This window comes from Staurois parvus, unplaced genomic scaffold (assembly GCF_062004578.1).
Source record: "Staurois parvus isolate SC_StPar_1 unplaced genomic scaffold, SC_StPar_1.0 ptg000662l, whole genome shotgun sequence".
Classification (NCBI taxonomy): Eukaryota; Metazoa; Chordata; class Amphibia; order Anura; family Ranidae; genus Staurois; species Staurois parvus.
Genome location: NW_028318458.1, coordinates 2,645,762 through 2,663,181, shown reverse-complemented (window position 1 = coordinate 2,663,181; position 17,420 = coordinate 2,645,762). Strand labels below are relative to the sequence as shown.

Genomic DNA, 17,420 nt, shown 5'->3' with positions numbered 1-17,420 from the left:
CCAAAATGAAAAAAAAAAACGTTTTTCCTATAGTTCTGCTTTAAACCAGTTGAATTCCTCTCCAAATGCAAGCCATCAGTTTACAGATTGTAGTACATTACCAGTACACTGTCCTCCAGGGTATGTGATTGTCAGTCGGTCTTTGTCATTGTAGAATCCCTTATCACATGCACAGTAGTATCCATTCTTGGTTTCCACACAAGAAGAATTACTAGGGCAGTCATCTGAAGTTGGGAAGCACTTGGTAAAATGAAGAGCTTTGTCAGGTAGGTACCGAATTCCTACAATACCGAAGAGAAAGAAGTGATGAATGACTTACAATACAACACACTGAATACTTTCCTTATGTACTGTCTGTTGAAGAGTCAGGTCACCACTTACAGCATATTCCGCCTGCATCCATTGTGCTTGTTGAATTTTGCATAACATAATTGAAATTGAAAGTCTAATGATTTTTGGTTCATTTTAGATATATTGGAGTCAATTCACTAAAGATTATAGCATGTGATAACATGGTCACATGACTCATTTGCAAAATTATCATGTGGTAAAAAATGTCCAATTCACTGAAAAAAAAAAGATGATTGTGCGGTATTTAACAGAGTGGAAAATGTGCCAGTAAATATCTCAAAAAACCATGTGTATGCTGTTAAAGTATTACTAAAGACCCAGACCCCCTGCATTCACTATATCTGGTCTCCCCAGACCCTACATTCACTATATCTGGTCTCCCAGGACCCTGCATCCACTATATCTGGTCTCCCAGGACCCTGCATCCACTATATCTGGTCTCCCAGGACCCTGCATCCACTATATCTGGTCTCCCAGGACCCTGCATCCACTATATCTGGTCTCCCAGGACCCTGTATCCACTATATCTGGTCTCCCAGGACCCTGTATCCACTATATCTGGTCTCCCAGGACCCTGCATTCACTATATCTGGTCTCCCAGGACCCTGCATTCACTATATCCGGTCTCCCAGGACCCTGCATTCACTATATCCGGTCTCCCAGGACCCTGCATTCACTATATCTGGTCTCCCCAGACCCTGCATTCACTATATCTGGTCTCCCAGGACCCTGCATCAGGGGTCATGCAGCCTCATAGGACAATCAGGGGAGAACTCCTCCTACAAGTTTTAACTGGTGCTCTGCTGGACACTGATAGAAGTCACAGGACTGCTCTAACTGCTGAAAAGGTATTTAGCAGTTTATATTTACTAAAATAATTGCATTTCCATGTTCTGTGTACTGTGGGAGACCAGATATAGTGAATGCAGGGTCCGGGGAGACCGAATATAGTGAATGCAGGGTCCGGGGAGACCGAATATAGTGAATGCAGGGTCTGGGGAGACCAGATATAGTGAATGCAGGGTCCGGGGAGACCGGATATAGTGGATGCAGGGTCCTGGGAGACCAGATATAGTGGATGCAGGGTCCTGGGAGACCAGATATAGTGGATGCAGGGTCCTGGGAGACCAGATATAGTGGATGCAGGGTCCGGGGAGACCAGATATAGTGGATGCAGGGTCCTGGGAGACCAGATATAGTGAATGCAGGGTCCGGGGAGACCGGATATAGTGAATGCAGGGTCCGGGGAGATCAGATATAGTGAATGCAGGGTCCAGGGAGACCAGATATAGTGAATGCAGGGTCCTGGGTTTAGTAACACTTTAACAAGTAGGAAAAGAGCTTTAACTATTTGAGGATTTTACACAGCAAGGTTTTTATGGTATATCTCCTAAGTTCAGCCCCTCTCATTCTGTCACTGAACCCCTGTCACTATTACCCGAAATTACTTGCTATCAAAATGACAGCCTGGAATTGCTATGTTTTTACATAGGAGTAGCAGCTGTCAAAATCTAATTGCTCCTGTGTAACATGACTGTTGCATATAATCTGCAAATGTCATATAGTAATACAATGTAACAGTTTATTGTTACATTGTATTTACTATTTCATTCAGCTATAGATCAAAGATGTGACCTTTAAACTGTAAATTACATCAGTTAAAGAAACCTTACAAGTTGACTTGTAAGTGACTATTAAGCGGCAGTCAACCCTAATAAGTAATAATTAACTCCTTCCTCCTTTAGGTATTTTTTTTCTGATGATTTTTTTTGCTATTTTTACCTTTGCTATGTAAAGTTTTTTTAAATTAATTTTTACATTTCTTTTCAGCATTAAAAAAATGTGCAAAATAAAAAAAAAACATATTTTATGTGCAAATAATATCGGTTTTCACCTATTAACATTTTCAGCACCAAGAATAACTAACAATCCCAAATTTCCCCTAACCGTTATTAAAACAGAAAGCATTGTTAGCGCGAAATGTTCGGTCCCACTTATTTGTATTCATTCTATGTAGTATTGAACTGCATCAGGCTATTATTGTTCTGTAATATGCTGACATCTAGTAGCGGTTCTGGTCCAGGGCAACTTGTTTACAATGTGATTTTGGTCTCTCCCCTCCTGTTAAGTGCTAGTTAGTAGACTCTCCCTGTTTCTTCACTTCAAAAAAAAAATCTTCTGTATTGCAAATGTGTGAAATTAAATTGCATTGTATTCAACTACTGTGTCTTAAAGAAGATTTAAGCTGCTCATGGATGGTGCCAAGTCAGCAGGTGACCTTACAGTCTGGAAATCCTGGGTCTAAGGCATTATTTCATTGCATAAAGAGGAATTTGAAATAGAACATGAAAGTGCACATTAATGCTTACAGGAAATATAAAAAGGCCTTAATTGCCAAGTTGTACTTTTGAAAATGCTAACTTTATGGATCTCCTACTTTTTCAAAGGCTTCAGTATTTTTTATGTCACTGAGCTGAACAGGTCACAGGAATTCAGACCTTCCTCAGACTTTTTTAGGGGGAAATATGATGCTGCAACATGAATTTTTAGTTAGCACAGTGGAGCATCTGTCATTTTGTATGAAGCTCACCATTAAGGATTCCACACCTGGGCACTTTATTCGCATGAAATTGGGACTGAATGTTATTATTATTTATTTATTACATGTATAGTAATATTAATACTTATCTATTGCCTACTGTATTGCACTTAGTTTATTTACGGTCCATATGGTATTTTACTTCTCTTTTAAGGTATGTACTATTGACTGTTAGAGGCTTTAAAAAGATGAAGTGTGCGTTAACATGGTCCTGATCATAGAGCATGGAATGATTAGCACCATCTCAAAAGCATGTATGTAACTCACCTGTCACACAAATCCAGAGAATTGTAACACAGGCCCCTGAGGAGACAGAGAAGTAAAAGGTTAATATAATACAAAATGTTACATTGTATTTTGTGTCCTGTTCCTGTGAAATCTTTGATGTTGTATGTCCTTAAAGTGGAGCTCCACCCAAAAAGGAGAAGTTCTGCTTTAAGGACTGCTCCCCATTAAGGATTAGCACCTTTGGGGGGGGGGGGAGGGGAGTAGGTGCCTGGGTTTGACAGTTTCCACGTCCCATCCGATCGCCTAGGCGACTGGAAGCAGAAGGTGTCCTCCCTCCCTGTAGTCATTTGGGACACGTGTCAGGTTCCAGAAGACTACAGGACCATAAATGAAGCTCAGCACTACTGAAGCTGCAAGCTGTCACAGCCGGGTGCCCACACTGAAGATGCCGGCCTCCAGGAATACAGGATGGCCAGTGAAACGGGCTGCGGGGACACACCGCAGCACCGAGGGACAGGTAAGTGGCTGTTTTTTACAAGTCATCAGCTACAGTTTTTGTAGCTGCTGACTTTTATTTATTGAGAGCAGGGGTGGACTGACCATTTGGAAACTCAGGCACTGCCCGAGGGCCCGGGGTCAGTAGGGGGCCCCATGAGATGCCCCTGGTACCTTTTTCATAGGCTTTTTTGAGTTTGGGCAAGGACACAGGGGCCCCATGATCCCCTATTGCCTGGGGTGCCCCATGTGACCAAATGCCTGATGAAGGGGTACTGCAAGACTCCAAAACGTTGCCTTGCTGTAACTATGCGATCGTTTATTAAAACTTGTTCCCCATGTTCCCCTATTGCCCAGGGGCCCCATGAGTTGTCAGTCCACCCCTGATTGAGAGCATGAGTGGAACTCTGCTTTAAAGGGCTATGACCGCACTTCTGTGTGGTTCTGTAGACAGCATTGATATAAACTGCTTCTTGGACCGTAATCCACAAAGGATGCAAGTGTACAATCCAAATGCACACGTTCCTGCATTAAAAATGGCTGTGTGTGTAAGTGGGAGCTGCAGCGACCATCGGCTGGAACCGGACAGAATCAGCAAGGAAGAATGTCACCAGCACACCGAGGATCACCAATGTGGGTCCAAAAGTTTTAATAAACGATCACATAGTTACAGCAAGGCAACGTTTCTCAAAAAAGCCTATGAAAAAGGTACCAGGGGCATCTCATGGGGCCCCCTACTGACCCCAGGCCCTCGGGCAGTGCCTGAGTTTCCAAATGGTCAGTCCGCCCCTGGTCAGTGCTTTTTATAAGCACTGATCACTGTATTAGTATCACTGGGGATGTCAGTGGCAGTTAGTCAGTTCCCACCTTAGAGTCAGAATGCCCGCCGCAGTCCCGCTATAAGTCGCTGATCGCCTCCATTACTAGTATAAAAAAAAATTCCAGTATATATACCGCCATTTATAGACACTATAACTGTCACGTAAACCAATTAATTTACACGTATTGGTATTTTTTTTTTTAGCAAAGACATGTCGCAGAATACATTTTGGCCTAAATTTATGAAGAAATTTTATTTATTTTTTTTTTACTGGACATGTTTAATAGCAAAAAGTTTAAAATCTTGTTTTGTTTATATGCTTATAGCGCAAAAAATAAAAAACCGCAGAGGTGATCAAATACCACTGAAAGAAAACTCTATTTGTGGGGAAAATGACAAATTTCTTTTGGGTGCAGCGTTGCATGATTACGCAATTGCAAGTTAAAGTAATGCAGCGCCGTATTGCAAAAAAATGGCCTGGTCAGGAAGAGGGGTAAATCCTCTGGAGGGCAAGTGGTTTTAACAAATAATTGGGCATTATATTGTGTTTTTGTGTGTTAAAATTTTAAAAAAAAAGTGTATTGGTTAGAAAACCGCTGCACAAATATCATATGAGAGAAAAAATTGCAACACCCACCATTTTATTCTCTAGTGCCTCTGCTTTAAGAAAATATATAATGTTTGGGGGTTTTAAGTAATTTTTTGGCAAAAAATACAGATTTGTACATGTAAACAAATAGTGTCAGAAAGGCCTGGTCTTCACGCGGTGAGTATCTCCTCTTTTGTTGAGAAAAAAAAAACATTCCCCTCTGGGTGATCTCTGTACATTGCAGGGATTTTAACATATGTTGTTGCAGATTCCTACCATTTGTTATTCTGAAGAAATAGCTGTTTGTCTGTGTCCACGTACAAAATGAATGTGAATGGAAGTGATTTCTTTATTATCAATCAACTGCTGCACCTGCAGCAGAGTTCTAATGGGGAAAGTGTCAGGGTCTGCATCCCTGTCGACGTGATTTCCCTTTGGGAGTATCTCACCAAAAATTACATTTTTGTTGCAGGGGATGCCCAAATATGACTTGTAATCAGTGAGGCAATCACACAAGCAAGAAATTATTATTTTTTTTTGGGGGGGGTACACCATCTGCGTACAAAACACCTTCAGGTTTTGACACTGCGTTTCACAGAAAATGGCAACACAGCAGATTGAAAAGGAAAGGTGATTTTTAATAGCATTCAATTACAATATGACTTGTGCAGCAATTGCATATGATACACACACACACACATATATATATATATATATATATATACACACACACACACACTTTTTTTCTTTGCTATTTTTTGTCACGGAAGTAGACTTACCCTTTAAGGCTAGTGTAAGGGATGCATCACATGAGCTTGTTTGAACAGACTGAATAGAGTTTCAACCATGTTTGCAAATTTCTTAGGCTTGTTTGACTGTCACTGTAAATGTTCTAAACACATACAGCCACATAAGACCAGATGGTGACATAAATCCAGTTAGCACTGACAGATGATTTTGAGGACAGGAAAATTAGGAAACCACCAGTGTCAGTAAGTTCAGTCTGGTCTTGTGGTATACACTTCTAAAAGTGTTGCTTCAATGCCGTGAGAATCATTAAACCCTATTAATAAATTTCTCATGTATGGTTCCTTTTGGTCTGATAAATTGACCATTTAAAGCAGTGGTCTCCAAACTGCGGACCAGGGGGCCAGATGCGGCCCTTTTCTTACTTTTATCTGGCCCTTCATGCACCATTGATATGAGTCCCTATTCCTTCAATTGACACCAAAAGCAGGACAATAAGTCCTGCACTGACACCAATGATGGGCCACTATTACTTCACTGACACCAATGATGGGCCACTATTACTTCACTGACACCAATGATGGGCCACTATTACTTCACTGACACCAATGATGGGGTACTATTCCTTCACTGACACTAATGATGGGGCACTATTCCTTCACCGACTCCAATGAGGGGGCACTATTCCTCCCACTGTTACCAAAGATGGGGCAGTATTCCTCCCACTGACCCCAATGATGGGGTACTATTCCTCCCACTGACAATAATGGGACACTATTCCTCCCACTGACAATGGGGCACTATTCCTCCCACTAATACCAATGATGGGGCACTATTCCTCCCACTGACAACAATAACGGGGCACTATTCCTTCCACTGACATCAATGATGGGACACTAATAATAAAACCTTTTTAGTGTCCACCAAATTATGTGAAAAAAACCCAAAATAAAGTCCATAAATCTTTCTCCAATTTCTGTTTAAACTCGCCGTATGATTTCAATAATTGGTGTGTACCTCAAAAACAAAGAAAACTCAATAGTGTATTATCCTCAAAAAAAAAATCAATAAATTAATAAATAATCCCTCAAAAAAATTATTTAAAATTTTTTTCTCATTATTTTCGTGCACAAAAACAACACAAAATGTGAAAACACTTGTGATAGTGAAACGCTCCATGTGATATTTATATAAAAACTCAGTGTGCACATCTAAGTGGCTGAATCACATACCCTTACCCTATTAAATAATTAGCCAGCCTTATAAGAATCTAGAAATCCAGAGAGGGATATAGATCAACCGGAACCACATGAATACCTTCTGATCCCTCAATGCTCACTCCAATACTCTCGCCTCCTTATGCTCCAAAGCATTCATAGAGAGAAAATAAAGCCATATAGTGCAGTATGTTCGAAGTTATACAGATCCACGCTTTAATAAAATATACTTACATATAAAACCATAAAACATCGCATAAAAATCCCATGACTCCACCTCAAGCAGCTTCCAGGAACGCCAAACTGTGATATCACACTAAAGATGGCTGCTTCGCTACTTCTGGTTTCTCGGGTAACGTCCAATGTCATGTCCCTTTAGGGACGTTGGACATTGCCTGAGAAAACGGAAGATGGGGCACTATTCCCCCTACTAACACCAATGATGGGGCACTATTCCTCCCACTGACACCAATGATGGGGCACTATTCCTCCCACTGACACCAATGATGGGGCACTATTCCTCCCACTGATACCAATGATGGGGCACTATTCCTCCCACTGATACCAATGATGGGGCACTATTCCTCCCACTGATACCAATGATGGGGCACTATTCCTCCCACTGATACCAATGATGGGGCACTATTCCTCCCACTGATACCAATGATGGGGCACTATTCCTCCCACTGATACCAATGATGGGGCACTATTCCTCCCACTGATACCAATGATGGGGCACTATTCCTCCCACTGATACCAATGATGGGGCACTATTCCTCCCACTGATACCAATGATGGGGCACTATTCCTCCCACTGATACCAATGATGGGGCACTATTCCTCCCACTGACACCAATGATGGGGCACTATTCCTCCCACTGACACCAATGATGGGGCACTATTCCTCCCACTGACACCAATGATGGGGCACTATTCCTTCCACTGACACCAATGATGGGGCACTATGCCTCCACTGACACCAATGATGGGGCACTATTCCTCCCACTGACACCAATGATGGGGCACTATTCCTCCCACTGATACCAATGATGGGGCACTATTCCTCCCACTGATACCAATGATGGGGCACTATTCCTCCCACTGATACCAATGATGGGGCACTATTCCTCCCACTGATACCAATGATGGGGCACTATTCCTCCCACTGATACCAATGATGGGGCACTATTCCTCCCACTGATACCAATGATGGGGCACTATTCCTCCCACTGATACCAATGATGGGGCACTATTCCTCCCACTGACACCAATGATGGGGCACTATTCCTCCCACTGACACCAATGATGGGGCACTATTCCTCCCACTGACACCAATGATGGGGCACTATTCCTTCCACTGACACCAATGATGGGGCACTATGCCTCCACTGACACCAATGATGGGGCACTATTCCTCCACTGATACCAATGGTGGGGCACTATTCCTCCCACTGATACCATTGATTGTGCACTATTCATTGAACTGATGCCAAAGATGGGGCACTAATCCTCCCCCCAAATACTAAAAATGGAACACCATTTACTACAACTAACGCCAGGACAAATTTCTATTCCCACTGGCCACAGTACGACCCCCCAAACTCTGAACTGTAAGTTGGCCCTTTGTTTAGAAAGCTTGGATACCCCTGATTTAAAGCATTTCATTATTTCTGATCAATAAATGCAAAAAAGCACCTACTGATCCTTCAATATTTTTTGAATCACTGGATTACAGAACCTGATGTGTTATGAAGCTGAGAGGAGGGGGAGGATTTCTGTAGTTAGAGGGGTGATCAGCTTGTTAAGAAGGTCCGGCACACTAAATGGATGGTGTGGCTTCATACCAAGGAGGTCAGGCACATATGCAATTCCATGGCCAGAGTGGCTGACCAGTCCAACCACATAAGCCAACGGTGTGGCCAACATTGCTTCCTTCTTCACTTAGCAAAAAGCACACCTGTTGATCTTTTAATTACTTTCAAATCACTGAATTACAGAACAGCTCCCTGATAGGTTGTGGCGACAAGAAGAGGGAGGGGTTTTCTGTAGCCCTAAAACACTTCTCCATAGGTACAATACAGATAGTCAGTGCTGTCACCCCAGGACGGGAAGTGTGTTAATGGCAAAGGTGAAAAAAAAGAAAACGAATGCAGCCACCACATCTAAGGACTTGTAACCCTACAATATATAATTAGTTTTTATCTTGGGCTTACTTACACTTTAAGTGCTTGCCAACTGCCCACAGTATTATTTATACAGTAGATTTACTGCGGGGAGCAGCTACATGCTGGGCGACGTGTGTCGCAGCCTGTTTTTGGTTGTGCATGCGCGTGCCCCCTGCTGACCTGTGCTGTAATTGGACACAACAAAAGCTAGGCTCCACACCTATGCAGTTTGCTTTTTGTCTGTTTTGCAGTTCATTTTCCGTTTTTCTACACGTGTTTTTACCACGTTTTGTGTAGCTCTTTTTTTTTAAGTGGAATTTTTTTTTCTGCTGAGCAGAATAAAAATGCAATACGCGGCAAAAACGCACTACCATGCATTTCTGCAGATTCTCCATTGAACTCTTTTGTAGCAAAAACGCTGCTTTTTGCTTTGAAAAAAGTCGCTGACCCTTTCCAAAAACGCAGCAGCTCAAAAAACCATAGATGTGAACATGTTCCATAGGAATATATAGAATGTACCTCCCACGCTACCTGCCTGTGCACCAAAGAAAGGGGGAGCTGCTATAACCTGACTATATGCCTAGATAGAAATAGATGTATATTACAACCAGTGGCAGACTGACAACTCATGGTGCCCCATGGGCAATAAGGGATAATGGGGCCCCTGTGTCCTTGCCCACACTCAAAGCACACCCAAAAAAGCCTATAAAAGGTACCAGGGGCATTTCATGGGGCCCCCTACTGACCCCGGGCCCTCGGGCAGTGCCCGAGTGCCCAAATGGTCAGTCCGCCCCTGATTACAACATAATGGTGTAGCGCTATCCAAAAAATTCTATGCCTTCATTCACATATATGAATTATATTATACAGTGTAGCTCAGTATTGGTTGAAACAAGTGAAAATAATAAACCACACATATGTAGTACTATAGAACTTAAGAAACCAGAAAGAAAAAACCACGAATTGACCAAGAAAAATGGTCAGTGAGATATAGTGTACAATGGAAATATGAAAAAAAAACTCCCTTAATATCATAAGGTGTATATGTGCTCCCAGATGTCAGAAAGTGACATCCCATATTGCCTTATAAAAACTAGAGAAAATAGTGAGAACCAATCGAGAAGAGTGGTGACCGAGGGAAAAGGTCAGTAATAGAAATGCAAAAATAGTGAAAGGAGCCAAGACGTCCTAAATGAGGAAGGCTAAAAGTGATCAAATTGAGTTCCCAGATGCCCAAATGATGGCATCAACATATGTGACCCTAATACCTAAATGCATAAATCAACATGCATTAACACTAACCGTGGGACCAAAAGGGTCCTAAATATTCCCATAAATAATCATAGATGTGACACTGTGTGAAAGTGACCTTCATAAAATCTACTGGAACACAAAACGTGCTCTACTGAAATGCCCTCCAGTACGATCAATCCCATACGTGGGAGAAAACCATGACTGATATAGGCACCTTGTGACTAAGGTGTGTGAATATAAACCCCAAAAACAACCAATTACAAAAAAATATAGTAACGATAGTGACAATGATCACAAGAAAAGTCCATGTAAAGAACAGGTCCTAAAATGTGGAACATATGCAGATATCAACTTCGGATGCAGGTTGTTTCTGGAAATGAATCCGTCACCAGCTGGATTGCCCCCTCACCTTAACACATAGACCCCGCAGGGCCACTGCGCTAGAAGAATGCAATGAAAAATGTGCTTTGGAGATGCCTCTGATCAGGGGCAGACTGACAACTCATGGGGCCCCCGGGCAATAGGGGATCATGGGGCCCCTGAGTCCTTGCCCAAACTCAAAAAAGCCTATGAAAAAGGTACCAGGGGCATCTCATGGGGCCCCCTACTGACCCTGGGCCCTCGGGCAGTGCCCGAGTTTCCTAATGGTCAGTCCGCCCCTGCCTCTGATCTTTAACCAGATCTCAGCAATGATGGTGGTATCCCCCTGTTCACCAATGAAACTCCTGTCTTTCGATCTCTCTTTAAACTCCTCCGCTGTATGCAGCCATCTCATAGCAACCCATATGGGGAAGAAAAAAAGATTCTCCCATAGTGTAATATGTCAACACTTTTTATTGCTAAAATGTATAGCCAGAATGCCCACTCACATGAAATACAAGAATCATCAGCATTTAAGACACATGGTTTTGATGGGTGTACATGTCTCATCATGGGTGTACATGTCTCATATGTCATCCCTGAGGAAGTCGCGTGATTTGTGATGCAACGCATCGGAACAGCATACGGAGCGTGGTGAGGTCACATCCTGTGTGGACGCCATATTGGTACACCATACATGTACACTCATCAAAACCATGTGTTTTAAAAGCTGATGATTCTTGTATTTCATGTGAGAGAAAGAAAACTGTAGTCAGTTGCAACTGTTTTTGCAGATCAAGCAGAGAACAAAAATATGGAATCACTCAATTCTGAGGAAAATATTATGGAATCATGAAAAAAAAACAATACAGTACACCAATGGTACTTTTTTGCACCACCTCTGGCTTTTATAACAGCTTTAATTCTCTGAGGCATGGATTTAACTTATCAACAGACGGTATTCTTCATCAATCCGGCTCCAACGTTCTCTTATTGCAGTTGCCAGATCAGCTTTGTAGGTTGGAACCTTTTGATGGACCATTTGCTTTCATTTCCACCATAGATTTTCAATTGGATTGAGGTCCGGACTATTTGCAGGCCATTTCATTGACATGTCTTTCATGAAGGAAACTTTTCACAGCTTTAGCCCTATGGCAAGATGCATTATCATCCTGAAAAATGATGTCATCATCACCAAACATCCTTTCATTTGATGGAATAAGAAAAGTGTCCAAAATCTCAATATTAACCTGTGCATTTATTGAAGATTTAATGACTGTCATCTCCCCCGTACCTTTACCTGACGTGCAACTACATATCATCCATGATTGTGGAAATTTGCATGTTTTCTTCAGGCAGTCGTCTTCATACATTTCATTGGAACGGCACCAAACAAAAGTTCCAGCATCATTACCCTGCCCAATGCAGATTTGTGATTCTGAATATCACTTTCATCCCGTCATCCACAGTCCATGATTGCTTTTCTTTAGCCCACTGTATCCTTGTTTTTTTCTGTTTAGGTGTTAATGATGGTTTTCATTTGGCTTTTCTGTATGTATATCCCATTTCCTTTAGGCGAGGTCACAGACATCCAGTCTATCCAGTTTCAGCCCATTTGTTCCTCATTTGTTTTGTTGTGTATTTTCTGTTTTCAAGGAATGTTGTTTTAAGTTTTCTATCTTGATGCTTTGATGTCTTCCTTGGTCTACCAGTACTCTTCCCTTTTGCAACCTTCCCATTTGATTTGGACTTGGTCCAGATTTTAGACACAGCTGACTGGGAACAACCAACATCTTTTGCAACATTCTGTGATGATTTACCTTCTTGAAGTTCTATCCTCTCCTTTGTTTCACCTGATATCCCTCTGTTGGAGCCATGATTCATGTCAATCAGCTTGGTGCAACAGCTAACCAAGGTGTGCAAGCACTCTTCTTTCACCCCCGGTTCACTCTGTGGCTGTGCGGACCGCGTTTGCTCGGGCACCAGAGCTCATTCATTTGAATGGACTCCCGTGCCCGTGACATGCAGGGAAATAAGTCCCTGCACTTCTTTGGAAAATGCAGCCCGCATGGGAACCTCGGTTCCCAGTACGGTTGCGTTTTCCAGTGCGGGCGGTGTGCCATTAGAATTAATGGCACCCGCCTGAGGGTCCACAAAACTCCGCAGCGGCACCATCCGCACAGATGTGAACCTAGGGTTGTGGCAGGCGTACACCCAGAGATGGATGCGGTTCAACCATTTTGGCTTCAACCTCCATCTTGGCAAAGGGGTTAACCATCCTGACAAACATATTTCCCCCTCATTCTCCCCCTTCCCTCTCTGAGAGGCAAGGTGACATTTGGCGTGTGTGTGTGTTAGAAGTGTCACAGGAGGCCAGAGCCCAGCAGGGGACTAGGAGCTGGGGCCTCGCTGTCCAAAGAACCTGTGCCATTTAACACCTCATAAAAAAATAACGCAGCCTTCCCAGGAGTTCAAAAGACATTGAACCAGATAACCTTTTTAAAAATCCATTTTTTCCCTATGTCTCATATCTTGGAAAATGTGAGACTTACATAAAAACCAGGCATGTCGTCAGATTGGCCAAGAGGAGACGAACATTTTGATAGGTCACTCTCCGTGGTTGGAATACAGAGGAAAGCAGAAAAGTAGATCTCATGAACCAGTTAGTGTAGAATTTCATAATTAATATCTAATCAATCCTCAGACGTGTCTGCATAATATTCTACCGGCGGGTGGAGTGTCATTTATGCATATGGAAAGTTATGAGCCAAAATATGAGTTAGGAGAGATTTTGGCTCTAGTTGAGGTATCCGCCCAGACCATCCCTCCCTAAATGAGGCATTGGTCCTTGACTTCAGAGACACCCCCTGCTGGGGAACTACAAATTGGGTTGTCAGGCCTAAGAAGTTGAAGAATTCTCCCGTTGGCCATCGAAACAGAGGGAGATCAAAGCACCCTTCTGCTCTGAAACTTGATCTGCTTAAATCCAAGGCTTAATGGCAAGTACTTTAACCCTTTAACCTCCTTCTGTTATCTCTTTGCTGTGCTGTTGTTCTCTGTATATTTATATATATATTGGTTACATCTTTTTTCTGTAAATATTTTTATTGCACCCCTTTTTGATGTTCAGTAATAAATCTTTCCTTTTGAAAGTGTTTAACTGTTTCTATAGCTCTTAATTGCAATTTACGAATTCCTGCCTCTAAAAAGAGCGCTACTGTGTTTGTTTAACCCTCTGTATAATTGGCCTGCGGTGACCATGTTAGGCAGACGATTATCCCAATCATTCTAATGTTATTGCTGGTATAGCCGAGTTTCCTCTTTCTCTGTACAAAAAGGAGGTGGTGGCAGTGTGAAGGGTTAATTGCATAATTAATCTGACGCAGTAACAATCGCTCAGGCTGCCGGTACATGGATTGTGGTCCAATTAGCTGGAAAATCGTTGTGCAGGGTGCAGCTGGGTGTGGCATTGTTACGCACATGACATCGCGGTTTTAGATTGGCTAGTCCTTCGGTCACGAGTTTAGTGAAAAGGGCTGGGGCCTGACGTCGCGGTCGTCACATATTGGTGACAGCGATCGTGGGATCATCGCATATTGGTGGCAGCGATCCCGCGTCCGTCACAAGGGTCACTGCAGACTAATTAGTAGATCTAATCTGATGCAGATGTTTGTTTCAGAACTGCAAAGTGCATGGTGATTCCTTAACGTTTTCCTCAGAATTGAGTGATTCCATATTTCTTTTCTCTGCTTGATCTGAAAAAGGTGCAATTGACTACATTTTTCTTTCTTTTTTAATTTTTTAAGTATTTCTTAAAGCCAGAAGGTTGGAAAGTTAAATGAAAATAGATTTTAGGCATGTCTGTGATTAGTTTTCTACACAATTAAACAATTAAATGAACATTTTCCAAGGGTGGTGATTCCATACTTTTTGCCAGGGGTTGCATAATACTTTCTAAACTGCAGCAAGTATTCACACTAGAAAAGGCAGAATGGCATCAACTCTCCAAGTCTGCATATGGAATATGTGTCAGTGTTTCAGAAAATATAGATCTACATCAATACACTAGATCAGGGTTGGGCAACTGTGGCCCTCCAGCTGTTGTAGAACTACAAGTCCCATGAGGCATTGCAAAACTGACAATTACAAGCATGACTCCCAAAGGCAGAGGCATGATGGGACTTGTAGTTCACCAACAGCTGGAGGGTCACAGTTGCCCACCCCTGCACTAGATCACTATGATAGTCTAACAACATTTTCAGATACTGGCAGGGCTGCTGTTAGATACCACTGTGACCCATAGAGCCAACCTGACAGCCCCCCCCCCAAAAAAAACAGTTTACTATGCTTCAGTTATGAATGAACACAGTGAATGATTGATACCGATATTCAGGGAAGGAAGGGGCTGGTAAATGTGATATATTTACTGGACCCTTGCTATTGTGTGCTTGCTGCTGCTGGTGGGAAGGAGAGGAGGGAATTTGACAGTGCTATGTTGGGGGCACACAGGAGGGCCTGGGCAGCAGAAGGAACCATATGATGCACAGGGAGGGTGATGGGTGCAGCAGAGGGGACAATTACTGGAACCAGTTCCTTGTATGGCTCTCTCTGCAGCAGCTGAAAGCCATGCAGAGGCATGGACAGGGGACATGCTGCTGCATGGACAGCTGCTGCAGAGAGAGTCATACAGGGGATCAGTTGGAGGAATTGCAAATCGCTGTACCGATCACCCTCCCTGCCCACATCTGATTCAACTAGCTGCCTGGCCCCCCTGCTGTTCTGGGCCCCATACAGGAGGACTGGTGGTACCCACAACCTTATCCACAGCCCTGTATACTGGTATATGATTCAGTTGTGTTCACAAGTTTGCACACCCTGGCATAAATTGAGACATTTAGGCATTGATATTGAAAATATGACTGATCATGCTAAAAACATTTATTTTATTTAAGGATAGTGATCATATGAAGCCATTTATTATCATATAGTTGTTTTGCTCCTTCTTAAATCATAATGATAACAGAAATCACTCAAATGGCCCTGATCAAAAGTTTACATACCCTGGAATGTCTGGAATGTCTGGCCTTGGTACAGACACACAAGGTGACACACATAGGTTAAAATGGCAATTAAAGGTTAATTTGCCACATCTGTGGCTTTTTGAATTTCAATTAGTGTCAGTGTATAAATAGTCAATGAGTTTGTTATCTCTCACATGTTACCTTTCACAAGATACTGAGCCATGGGGAGCAGAAAAGGCCTGCGTAACAAGGTAACTTTATAAAAATGGAAAAGAATATAAAAATATATCCAAAGACTTGAATATGCCACTCAGTATCAGGGGCGGACTGACAACTCATGGGGCCCCCGGGCAATAGGGGATCATGGGGCCCCTGTGTCCTCACCCACACCCAAAAAAGCCTATGAAAAAGGTACTAGGGGCATCTCATGGGGCCCCCTACTGACCCAGGGCCCTAAGGCAGTGCCCGAGTTCCCAAATGGTCAGTCCGCCCCTGCTCAGTACTGTTCAATCACTTATTAAGACGTAGAACATTTGGAGATCTCTTGATACCAAGCCAAGATCAAGTAGATCAAGAAAGATTGCAGCCACAACTGCCAGAAGAATTGTTCAGGATACAAAGAAAAAACCAAAGAACCTCAGGAGAAATGCAGGCTGCTCTGGAAAAAGACATATAACGATACTATGATATAACAAAAATGAACGCAGTTACAATATGCCCAAAAACACCTTGACATGCCTCTGACCTCTCACGCTAAGCGCTATGTTTGGAGAGAGGTCAGCAAGGCCGACAAAAATACCATCCCCACTGTGAAGCATGGCGGTAGCTCACTGATGTTTTGGGGTGTGTTAGCTTTAAAGCCACAAGGAACCTTTTGCAAATTGATGGTAAAATTAATGCAGCATGGTATTAGAAAATACTAGCAGACAATTTGCATTCTTCTGCATGAAAGCTGTGTATGGGACGATTTTGGCCTTTCCAGCACAACAATGACCCTAAGCACAAAGCCATGTTGACCCTCCAGTGGTTACAGCAGAAAAAGGTGAAGGTTCTGGAGTGGTCATCACAGTCTCCTGACCTTAATATCATCGAGGCACTCTGGGGAGTTCTCAAATGTGCTGTCCATGCAAAACAAAGACTTTGCAGGACCTAGAGACATTTTGCCAAAACGAATGGGCAGCTATACCACCTGCAAGAAGTTGGGGCCTCACAGACAACTATTACAAAAGACTGAATGCTGTCATTGATGCCAAAGGGGGCAATACACAGGATTAAGAACTAAGGGTATGCAGACTTTTCAGGGGTCATTTAATTTGTTTACTTGCTGCCATGTTTTCTTTTATGATTGCGCCATTCTGTTATGACCTATAGTTGCATAGGAATCCCATAAGAAATAAAAGAAATGTGTTTTGTCTGTTCACGCATGTTTTCTTTAAAAAATGGTACATACTGTATATTACCAATTCTCCAAGGGTATGCAAACTCTTGAGCACAACCGTATATCTCCCAGTAAAGCTGGCCATAGGTGGATGGAAATTCAATTGGCTCAGCAAGGACTGGCCAAATTTACAGCT

At 42.7% G+C, this 17,420-nt stretch overlaps 1 protein-coding gene across 1 annotated transcript in view; it reads right to left on the bottom strand.

Annotated features, from left to right (window-relative positions):
- Window positions 1-17,420, bottom strand: part of LOC149448712 (adhesion G protein-coupled receptor E3-like) — a 128,966-nt gene that overhangs the window by 75,993 nt on the left and 35,553 nt on the right. Inside the window, exons 2-3 of the mRNA XM_089651739.1 lie at window positions 3,218-3,253; window positions 102-281 (exon numbers count right to left, since the gene is read on the bottom strand). Of these exons, the coding sequence (XP_089507865.1) occupies window positions 102-281; window positions 3,218-3,253 (216 nt within the window). The remainder of the gene's footprint in view (window positions 1-101; window positions 282-3,217; window positions 3,254-17,420) is intronic.